General features: G+C 35.4%; 1 protein-coding gene across 4 annotated transcripts; it reads right to left on the reverse strand.

Annotated features, from left to right (window-relative positions):
• Positions 1-383: 383 nt before the first annotated feature.
• Positions 384-10,214, reverse strand: LOC107920462 (protein transport protein SEC23). Of its 4 annotated transcripts, none has more exons than XM_041084404.1 (14): positions 10,042-10,214; positions 9,617-9,657; positions 8,724-9,480; positions 8,479-8,652; positions 8,224-8,385; positions 7,950-8,092; positions 7,535-7,610; positions 7,106-7,281; positions 6,927-7,008; positions 5,544-5,621; positions 3,513-3,674; positions 3,121-3,384; positions 1,521-1,625; positions 384-746 (listed from the first exon to the last, which is right to left on the reverse strand). In XM_041084404.1, exons 3-14 carry the CDS (start codon positions 9,444-9,446, stop codon positions 606-608), a joined length of 2,286 nt encoding a protein of 761 aa, XP_040940338.1. In that variant the 5' UTR covers positions 9,447-9,480; positions 9,617-9,657; positions 10,042-10,214; the 3' UTR covers positions 384-605. The 4 variants fall into 4 exon arrangements, with proteins under 4 accessions (XP_040940338.1, XP_040940339.1, XP_040940340.1 ...); XM_041084405.1 differs by having other exon boundaries at positions 8,724-9,485; XM_041084406.1 differs by lacking the exon at positions 9,617-9,657 and having other exon boundaries at positions 8,724-9,439.
• Between the last annotated feature and the right edge of the window lie 1,477 nt (positions 10,215-11,691).

An 11,691-nucleotide genomic window follows, 5' to 3' on the forward strand; every position in this document is an offset into this window, starting at 1 on the left:
TTTATGATTAAACTAAATAATCCCAAATACATTAATTTTCTTACACTTTAAATGGTTAATAACGTAATATCTCTCAATGAGAATTAACTCTCTTTTTTTTAGCTTGAGCTAGCAGCTATTGATGAAGCAAATAAAAACATTAAAAAAGTTTAAGTTGTTAGTTGGGTAATTTTTTTTTGGTGGAAAATAGAAAAATACAATAAATAAACTCCGCTTTGGCCTAACTCCCTAAAAGGGGTCTTTCAAACATTCGCAAACCTTAACTTCCCGAGTGAGCTATCTTGACAAATCTATCAACTTCTTGATTTTCTGCTCTAGGTATATAATAAATTAAATTGACTATTGTTAAATAAAACAGGCAAATGATGAAGAAGAGAGTGAGATTCCTATAATTTACTTCAATTTAAATGGTAAAAAAGAAAAAAAAATCATAAAATGCAGCATGAAATCACTACTAAAATAAAAACCATAAAACATCTAATCATCCTAATTTCTCCTGATTCAGACAAACTTAAAAATAAAAGCAAAAATCATTGGAATTACTGTACAAAAAAAATTAAAGGATAGATTTTACAAAATTGCCTATAGCTCTCTGCTATCATAGTTTATTGAACTGCTAATCTCTGGAGATGATCCAAGAAAACCTCAAAGCTTACATCGTCTGTAAAGATTATGTCTCCACCCGGACGATGACCATCGGAGTTACATGAAGCAGAAGGATTCAACTTCGCAAGAAGAAAACGGGCCTGATGATCAAAACAGACTTAATTAATAACTATGCATTGAAAAGAAAAGAAAATAATAATAAAATAGCTAAGAAGACAGGGCACCAAGCTGTTCACTTTCTCTTTTTTCCTCCATTTTTCTATGCACTGTGATTCAGCATGTATGTAGAAATTGAAGATCGTATGTGCTTATACATTCAAGGTTATTAAAGCTTCATTTTTGTGATTTTAATTGCAAATTGACTAATCCGTCCATCAATCATATTCCATTTCTTTTCTCTTTTTTTTTGGGAAGTTTACAAGTAGAATTATAAGCAATACATATCTGAATAAACTATAATAAGAATCAAGTGTTATAGAGTGCAATCGGACCCATATCCAGAGCCAAATTAGAATAGTTCTAGATAGGACCTATACATGGTGCGATTTAAGCAATAATAAATCTGAAGACTATTCACATGATTTACACAACATTGGAGTTGAACATAGGGCATCAAGGTCCCAGGGCCTCAGCCTTTGCCACTGGTGCAAGGCCTTATTGGCATCATCTTCCATTTCTTTAGTATAACAATTCAAATCGAAAAGAATACTAATGAGCTTTTATAATACTACTTGCAATGAAGCAGGATTTGAGCCTAATTTTCTAAACAGGTAAGCACCATAGCTCACAGGTGGAGGAAAGCATGGATGAACTACAGCGTGATTGTTTCAGAAGGGATAGGGCAAAATAAAATCATAATATTCTCAATCAGAGCCTTGACTTCATCTGTATACAAATTAAAAACAGCTACTAACCTGTGAGCCATACTGGTCACAAATGACCAGTCGAGGAACCGGAAACCTTTCCTTGATTATTGCATCTGCATCATCACGAGGAGCTTGCAGCAACTGGGCAAAAGCCTACATGGACAAATATGATGATAAGAACAATGTCTTGAGATACTACATGGGCAAAGGCTCTGTTTGTTCTTTTTAAATATTCTAATTTATGTAAAAATAAAACAATATTCGTTAGGACTACACTTTCTTTTTTCTTTCAGAAACAAAGAAAATATAAGATTTCCCATCATGTATTGTATGAAGACATCAAATATTTAAATTACCTTTTCCCTAAGCAAATCTTCAGGAAAACGTGATACAAGGGTTAATATGTAATTTGGTATCTTGTTATATTTTTAGCGATTAATGAAAATTTTAAGTTTGATAAATAAAGTAAGGGTCCGTTTAGATTGATTACAATTTACAATATTTCATACAAATTAGTTTTCACTTAATTTCCGAGTACAATTGCATTATGATTATATTTAACATCTTTCCTTTATATTAGGCCCCCTTTAAGTTCTACTTGTTGCAGTTCTAGTGATTTTGGGTTTAGGAATATCAAGATTTAATAATTGAGTGATTGGGAATTGGATTCCAGTCTCTTTGTTCTTATATCACTCTTAATTCTTAAATTTATAACTAGCTTCTTCTTTTGTTTTCCCTTCCCACTAATTTTTCTGCCTTCTACATCATTGATGGTGAAAAGGCGGTTATGTTATATTGGCATCTTCTTATTTTCTTACCATCTAATTTGTAGCACTTTTACACAAGAAATAAACTTGCTATACATAGTCAGTTCCGACATCCTACAACAAACAATATTCAAGAATTGCAGGAAAAATGCCTAATAGAACTACCATAGTCCAGATTATCTATAAGCAAAACACAGGCTAATAGTGTCTCCTATGCATTAAAACAGGGGGAAGAAAATAAAAATTAGAAATTCACAGCCAACGGCTAAAATGATTTGCAGACCAGCAGTATTCTTCTTCTTGTTTATTAATGAAGACATGATAGAAAAAGCTGTACAATTCTCCATTATGATGATGACACCATAATATTCTATTCAGATGAAACAATGACAAAATACAGCCTTTCCTAAACTTATGGATAGCGATAACAGGATATAGTATATCATAGCAACATGGCGGCCCTGTCACTGCATGAATGTCAGGCTGGTAACTACATTTTCACTACAATTAAGTGTAATTGGAGCACTCCAATTACTTGCTCCAATTCTAAGGGGAGGGCTGAGAATTGGGGGAATTACAAAGGGTAATTAACCATGATGGCTTTCAAATTTTTCATTTTTCATTACCTTTTTAAGACATAATTATATTATGCCAGCCAAACATGTCTAGGAATTAGACTTGTAATTACAAGAGGGTGTAATTACACTTTCTTGCAATTACTTTGTGATTCCCAAACATACCCTTAATGCCTTTTTGCTATTACAAATTGCCCAACATCATAGCTCCAACATATATAAAGTTTGGCTTGTCCATATTTTGGTCAAACGTAAGTGTTTTTTTTTTGTTCAGCCTGTAAATTCCAAATTCAAGAAAAAAGTTACCTGATGCTCAGGTTGATCATGATACCCAGCTTTTCGCCACTGTGCAATAGTTGAGCCGTGAAAAATAACAACGGTGAAATAAGAGTCCAAAAGCAGGATCCTGTCAGCTGCAATGGCAGTCACATCAAGCAGTGCTGGCTCTGGAACAGACTGAAACGAGTAAGAAATCAATGAAGGTTGAATCATCACAACTGAATTGGCAACATTTTCCCTGTTCAGGATCATTCTGAAGTATGCCGTCTCATCAGGACTGTTATTGAAGACCTGTAAAATAAGAAACCAACCTAATTGAAGTACGTTACCCAATATTATGCATAACCTAGATTGATTATATAATTTTCAATGATTTGATTGAAAGGAAAATGTAACTTAAAATGTAAGATGGATAATACCTGGACAAATTGCGATCGCCGCAAATGAAACATGAACTGAGGAAATATTGAAAACCTTGGAGACAGGCTGAAAGAAGATGGGGTATCCTTTTGGTAATCCCCAAACCGAGAACATATATGAATCAATGCTTTATCCAACCATCTTATAGGGTCGAACTCGGCCTGCATGCCAACATCATGTTACAGAATAGTACACATCACAACCATACAGTTCAAAATTTTCATGAGGACTTGAAGCATCACTTCCAGGAGTAATTGAAAGGACTGTGGAAAGTCTCATGTGATAAAATTCTAGTTTTTTTCATTTTTATTGTTTAGCCTTGCAAATTATCATTGTTCAAAGCGTCCATGAGTAATACCAAATTTAAGCAAATAGAGAAAAGTTTTTACTTGGTCCAAGAAGGAAAAAAATAGTAAGAATATGAGATGAAGTGAAAGGATCGGACAAAGAAATGACTGTAATATACAACCTCAATATATGTACAACTGCCATCAAGATAAAGAGAAACAATTAGAATTATTAGGAGATACAAACACCAGATCATATAAAAGTCAAGCATCTTTCAACTTACAGGATAAAATCTTAATAAAATCTCTCAACAGGATTAGCAGTTCTCAGCTCCTTGCATTGTTGCAAGAGAATTATATTCTCTCTGTTAGCGGTTTACAGCATATTGCAGAATGACTAGAACAGTGTTCTGATTCTGAAATGTGTATACCTTTCTCTTGAAAAAAATCTTCCGGAACCGTGCCACGGTCTCTTGTTTGCACTTTCAGGTATAAGAGGGACAAAGGATCTTGAAGTTGAGTAGACAAAACATAATCTAACTCTTTCATTTCCCTTTTCTTAAATGACTTGGATTGCTTTACAATCACACTTTTTCCCTTCACAAATTTGGGGAATTCTAGGAAATCCTATATATATTATATAAAGAAGGTATGGGATCATAAATGGAAACATTGAGTTCTAGAATAGTTCTTTGGGTTCCAAAATATTTCCTTAATTCTTAGCCTATCATTATGGAGCCACTATCAACTTAATTTAATTACATTATATAACATTTTAATTTAATTTGATCACATTACGTAATAATTAATTTAATTTAATTACCATATTATATACCTCAATATTAATCACATCATTTAATAATTTAATTTGAATTGATTTAGGAATCAAATATAAATGTAACACTTATTTTTTATTGAATTCATCGGGAAAGAAATGGGAAAAGAGTAATCTTTTTTTTTTCTTTATATATATATATATGACACATACATACACATATCATATCATATATGTAATAAAATAGAGTTTTGGAATAATTTTAGTAACAATTAGTTCTTTAGACATCTGCCACCTATTACATGCTAACACATCAACATGGTTTAATTTCATAATTAAGTGCATTTTATTAATACATACAATTGGTTCATGCATCGCACGGGTATACAAACTAGTACTTCCAATATAATGAGGGAAAGCTCTTTTAATGATTTCTTTCTGTTGTGATAGTAATCTCACGTATTTATTATGACCTAATTCTAGGGATCCACTAGCATAACATTAGGCATATCATATCTTTGACTTTCCTTATTTATGTATCCAGTTACTAGTATAAATAGGTTGTGTAACATAATGTAAATATGCAAGTAGTATTTTTCACACAATTCTATCCCCTATTTCTCTCTTATTTCTCACAGCCAGCAACTTTCTTCCTTCTTCCTTTCTCTTTCTCACTCAGGTTTACACTTTCATTTTCCTAGTAATTATTACTTCTTATGAAGGGAACATGGAGGAGCCAGTCCCACAATCATAAACGATATTCCCTCAAAAATCCTACTTATTAAAGGCCCTCTAATAGACAAAGGCATTATGGTTAAAGGTGAGTGCAAGGTACAGTTTTGGTGCTAGAACCCATATATCAATCAATGACCAAGGTGCAAAAAGATCGTTCACCTGACTGAAGAAGTACATACATAACCACGAAACCAGAAATACTATCAAAACATCATGTATAACACAGTGATTACCTCAATTTCCATTTTGAAAGACACTAGGCGTGCCATCGCTGCAGCAGCTGCATCTTGGTCAAAGCCAGAAATCAAATCCTACATTTTTTTAAAGGAAGCTTGATTAGGTGAAACCTTGTAAATATTGCTAACTAAAAGTAAAGTTGAGAAGCTGGTCGTATATCATCCCAATAACTTAATAAATTCCCATTCTCAGTGGGGACTAGGAATGAAAAAAGAACAGACAAGAAGAAGAAGAAGAAGCAAAATCATTCATATTTATCTGAAGAGTGGGACAAAGGGGACTAGCAAGCTTTGGCATTCACTAAGAAAAATATCAATCTAAGATCACCGAGTGACAAAGGATCATCTAAAGCTATCATTTTCTTTAATATTTCATATATAAGTTTGGCTAAACTCCAGTTTTAGTCCTAGTACTAAGATAAATGTTCACTTTAGTCCATTAAAGTTTAGTTTGCAATTGCTAAGTAGATCATGTGTTGGACACATTAATTTTATAACTACAGAAATGAACTTAAGTCTTTAAGGTCATGTGGCAAGTTGCATCCAAGATACAAAATTTAGATACGCCAAAAGGGAAACAGCATTTATATCATAATCTGATGAATATAAAAAAGGAAAATAGAAGGGAAGAAATGTGCTGGACAAAGAGAGAAAGAACAAGAAAACAAGTGGAGGCATGGGGAGACACTATCAAAGAGGAATTTACTGAAAAAGCAAGGGCCAAAATCATTAAATGCATGCTTCATTGCCATCTCCGATAAGTATAATCTGTTTTCTAGTTTAGCTTAGACTGAGAAAAGCTGTGGTTGGGTTGGGTGGAGGAAGAGACAATCAAGGATAGGCATCACGTCATCGCTTTAGAGTGATGAAATCTTGTTGATACCATGGCTATTTGCACACCTAGGTACTGCAACATAAGGTCACTCTGCAACATACTGAAATCTTATTGATCCGTGTTCCATCAATCAACCTACATATTCATATTTTTCAAGTATTTCAATGTAAAAATGCTAGACGCTTTGCAACGGATTTCATATGTTGACCCCTTCTTCAAACATCAAAGCAAAAACATAAAGAAGACACACACAAATAAAAAGAAAAAAAAACAATTGTACAATGCTTAAGTCCATCTAAGTCCTTAATTCTTGTCTCCGATAAATGACTATCAGATAAAATCACAGGAAAATTCACCATCCACATTAACTCGGATTTCTGTTTCTGAGAAGGTTACATAGGATACTTCAGGGACAAATTACATGCCTGCTGTTTCTTTTTTCCTCATATGATTATTGCGTATTGAAAAGAAACATGAAACAGCAGGCAAATCTTTTATGGGAAACAAAATTGACTCCATTAACTACATTAGGAACCAAAGGCTACCTGTATGCTTCCAGGTCCAGCAACCCATCTTCTTGAAAGAGTTGTAACACGAAGTCTCATTTCGCCGGAGCTATGCTGGTAACTGAAGAAAAATAACATTAAGTCCAAGCTGTTAGAATGATACCGACACAAGAAAAACAAGTATTTATGTAATGTGTATAAGGTAAGAGAGTTCATACAATGTTAGAAATTGGAAATAAAATTGACTGCTCGAGGACTGAACAGTAGCATCAGGGATGTCCTTCCTAACAATATCAAATACTAAACACAAAGTTGTAGCTTGATCAAGGCCACACATTTTCCATGCACTGGTGTTTCCCTGCCCGATGATGGTGTCAGAGCACATAGGACTTCTCTGCACGTAGCTATTAACTATTAGATACCTTAAGTACAGACAGTAGAAAGCGGAAACCATGTAAGCCTCCCCTCCCTTTCTTATTCTCTTCCATTCTTTTTTTTTCTTTTTTTAAATTTGTTATTTTTATACTTAAAAGAAGTAAAAAGAATAATTATTTGGTCCCCCATAAAATTTATAATTTGATCCTTTCTATCCCCCCCTGCCCCCTCAAATATAAAATTCTGGGCTTCATCCCTACTTTGAGTTATACCTTTTCAAGAGATGCACAGGGCCCAAGAACACCCTGAATTTTTAAGTCCTTTGAACAGTTTACCTCAAATATACCACTGCAAGCCAAGCAATACTTCATCAAGATTGTTCATTGTATACAGTTCTCATGAATTTATAAAATAGAGAAGTTATGGAACTTGTAATAGACAGCTCAATTGAACAAAATAAGGCATCCCAGAGAAATGAAATTTGGAAAATAATTAACCATGGTTCTCAATAGTACAATGAAAACTATTTGGGGTCAAGCCAAATATATGCTTTCAATGCTTACACATAATGAACTAATAAAGCTAATAAAGGCAAGAAGAACAAATAGTTTAGAGCTGGCCCATGTTACATACTATGCAACTGTGTAAAGGAGAAAGTCGCACAAGTCTAAGTTCAAAAGGCCTTACTTTGAAGATAGTCCGAGACCCTTGTCCCCTGACTGGAAAACACGCCTAAGCGTGTCCTTAAATACTGAATGGCCAAAACTTTCAGCAAGAACAACAAATCCGCCAGTTCTCTCAACAACAACTTTAAGTTCTGCAACACCAACCTATTGCAAAAAACGTAGCACAACGCAAGAATGTTATTTTAGCCAACACAGGAAATTTGATGGATGAAAGTAAGAAGCCATCACTAGAATGCTTATAGAAATTATTATTAAGAATGTGTGCAAACACAAACCTGGTCAACGGCACAAGCAAAGAGATCGAGTACATGTCCTTGGTGCACAAGCTGCTTTGCAAGTGTTTCATAGAACTTAATAGCTTTATGATAATGGGGAGCAGAATCCTTATCCAGGTCCTTGTGGGAATGTATGGGTTCAGATAAATTCTTTGAGACAATCTAGAAGGAGATTAGTAAACAGGTAAATAAAATTAGTAGGAATCATGCATGTTGTCACGATGAATGACAAAATAACAGAGTAGCCATCCTTACAGCACCAGGGCCTTCAGTTGAGGGGCCACCAAGAAATGCCATGATTCGGGCTCCTGAACCAGGAAAGCATGCACCCAACAAACTGGCAGCCACACTCAAAGCAGTGCCTGTGGACCTGCTTGCCCGTTGATCAGCAGGAATGGGCCAAGGATCCTTTTGGAGCTCCTCCAAGACCTAGAAAAGCGAACAGCTCGTTTAACATTTAATTAGACGTTGTTAAAAGGAAAATGTTGCTAATAACCTACAGAATTGATGGCAAACTCGCATTCAGAGGCAGGTAGAAGGAATCGTGCAATGCTATCTGAAGACAAGCCATCCCTGGCACCAGCAATGACACCAGTGAGGGGCTTGGGCTTGTTAAGGAAAAAGCCCATTTGCTCAAGAAGCTGGCCTTTTGGGACATCCTTGGAGCCTTTGAAGACATAGGTCTTAGGAGCGGTACTGAAGCCAATCTCATGCAAATGGACAAGCGTGCCAAAGGTTATCAAACCAACAAGAGAGTTGTCGGGGAAGAGGCCAATGGCCTGGGACAATGCAGATTTGAGGAATGCCATTTCCTCTTCAATAATGGAAGTGTCAATCACGAACATGAAGACAGATTGAAGGCAGGCGGCCTCCCTAGGGGATTTGTACTCAATGGTGGTGTACTGAGGGAAGAGCTCAGCAGGTAGATTTTCTTCTGAGACAGAGGCATAGTGGGCAGGAAAGTGGCTGCGATGGAAACAGAAGGGGCAGATCCAAATCTTGGCGGCAAAATCCATGACACAGAAGGGGTTGAGGACGGAAGAGCAGTTGCGACAGCGAAGAGGAGCATAGGTTAGGACCAGCATGTTGGGGAATGGCTTGATTGGGGTGTAGATGGCAGAGACTGGCACCACACAGTTACCCGCCTCTTCCTTCGTCCCTGGCACCACATTCCACGTCATCCGAACCCCGTCTTGTGCTTCCAGCTCCATGAATTCTGCCATATTTCTTTTAGGTACGGTATGCAAGTAATGCAGCCTACTCTACACCGCAAAAAAAGAAGAAGCGATTTTCTATGAAACAAAGCGCAAAGTACATATGCAAATATTATGAGAAACAATATGCAGATGATTCACAAAAATAAAATTATAAATGAATGGCTAAGTCTTCTTACTCTAGAAACTAATGTCCATCAAAATGGTATGAATAAAGTTGCTGAAAGAATCACAAGTTAAACAAACAAAATCAAGCGGTTAGCAAATTACTCTACACCATAGTTCACTGGATTTAGAAAGAAGGCAAAGCAAAGTGGAAAATCAGTCTACAGATAAGCCAAGTAGGAGAATTCCATATTCATCAAAAGACTTGCAATAAGAGCTACGCATACCATTCAAATATCTTATAAGTTTCAAAATTAAGCCACATAAATTCATCAACCTATGTTCTAACTCGATCTACGCCAAATCAACAACTGAATTATACAATGCTTAAGATTTAGAGGGTATTTGGAGAATGAGATTATCATCTGAGTCTAGAGAGACAAGCTTCAAATTCCTTCTTTTTTTAAAAAATTAAAACAAAAAGCGGAAATCAAGTCACCTGAATCAACTTGAAAGCAAGCCTCTGATGGAGGAACCGGAATCGAATGCCCCACGATAGGAAGATGCCGAAGAACAATCACGATTCCTTGAATAATTATACATAATCTTTGATCTTTAATTTAACTAAAATCATTGTGAACGTAAAACAATTTGTTTATGATAATTTTATTTTTATTTTTTCAATGAATTAAAAATTGAAGTATAAAAAAGAAATTAATAAAAGGAAATATAAAAAAATCAATGAATTTTTTTAATAATTCATGAAGTATTATAAATTAATTTTCAAAACAAAAGAAAACAAATAAATCTAATTAATTGAAGGAAAAAAAAACGCAATTAATGTTAACTATAGGAGAAAAATTCTAAGAAAAAAATGGTAAGGTTTGCAGTTTTACAATGTTCATGCATAACATTAAAATTTGTTATATCTATAATATTATTTTTTTGGATTTTAATTAATTAAAATTAGGAATATATTATTTTATAATTAAAATAAATTATGGTAATTTAACTTTTTACACTTTGATCCTTCCTAAAAATAATAAAAATTAGAATTTAAATTCAATGCTTGATAAAAAATTTTGATTTTGCCCCTGCGCTAACTAGGTAATGAACTGAAAATACTCAGCAGCAGAATCCTTTTCCTTAGCAGCTCACGAATCTCATCAATAGGCTGAGGATTTGGCCAAATAGTCCTCTGGTAAATTAGATTCCCGATAAACATGCTTGATCCTGATGTAGTCTATGACAGCCATGAGGTTCTGTATTCGACCTGCTAACACAACAGTCCCAATCTTCTTTAATGGCATATTAACCACTTGGAGACTATCAAACTCAGTTACCAGCCGATTGAATCCATACGTTTTAGCAAGCTTTATTCCATCAAACACCAGCTTGAACAGCAATGCAACATCCTATATTCCTCCCAAAGCCTAGTAACCATTGCCCATTGATCCATGAGCAGAACTAGGCTGCATGGCACCATCCACATTCAACTTTATCCATCCTACAGCCGGCTTCTTCCAAGTATTAGCTCTGTCATCTCTTGAATGCAAGTTATTCGAAACAACAGGCCTGTAGGCAGAGTATGAAGCCCACCTACACGCCCATTCGATGACCTGTTGGGAATTTTCTCCAAAGAAACCAGCAAAGATAACCAAAAACATAACAGCAGTTAATCTGATCCGTTCCCGAAGCGACAAATTGAAGAAAACTTGCTTATAACTAGCAGGAACAGATTGATTCCATACATGGTGGCAACTGGACAATCTCTTAAAATATGAAGAATGGATTCAACACAACAGCCGCAAACTTCACAACTAGTATCATCCGTCATATGCCTTCGATCACTCTCCTCATTGGATAAAAGCCGATTATACAATAATAACCATAGGAAAAGTCGTACTCCTTGAAATCTACCAAATTTCCATGCTAGGGGCCAGCTCGAGTCCTTTGGCTCTAAATTATACGCACAGGTAACTGATATGCGTTTGCCACCATGTAAAACTCCAGTAGCAGTGTCTGTCCAGACGCAATTATTGGAATCTGATGGAGAAATACCTGCAATATGACATAAGTCTCCTTCCGGAAGTACATTCCTCAGAAAATCCCATCTCCAATTCCCGTCCTCGTCAACCAAGTCTCGAAC

Source organism: Gossypium hirsutum, chromosome A13 (genome assembly GCF_007990345.1).
Source record: "Gossypium hirsutum isolate 1008001.06 chromosome A13, Gossypium_hirsutum_v2.1, whole genome shotgun sequence".
NCBI lineage: Eukaryota > Viridiplantae > Streptophyta > Magnoliopsida > Malvales > Malvaceae > Gossypium > Gossypium hirsutum.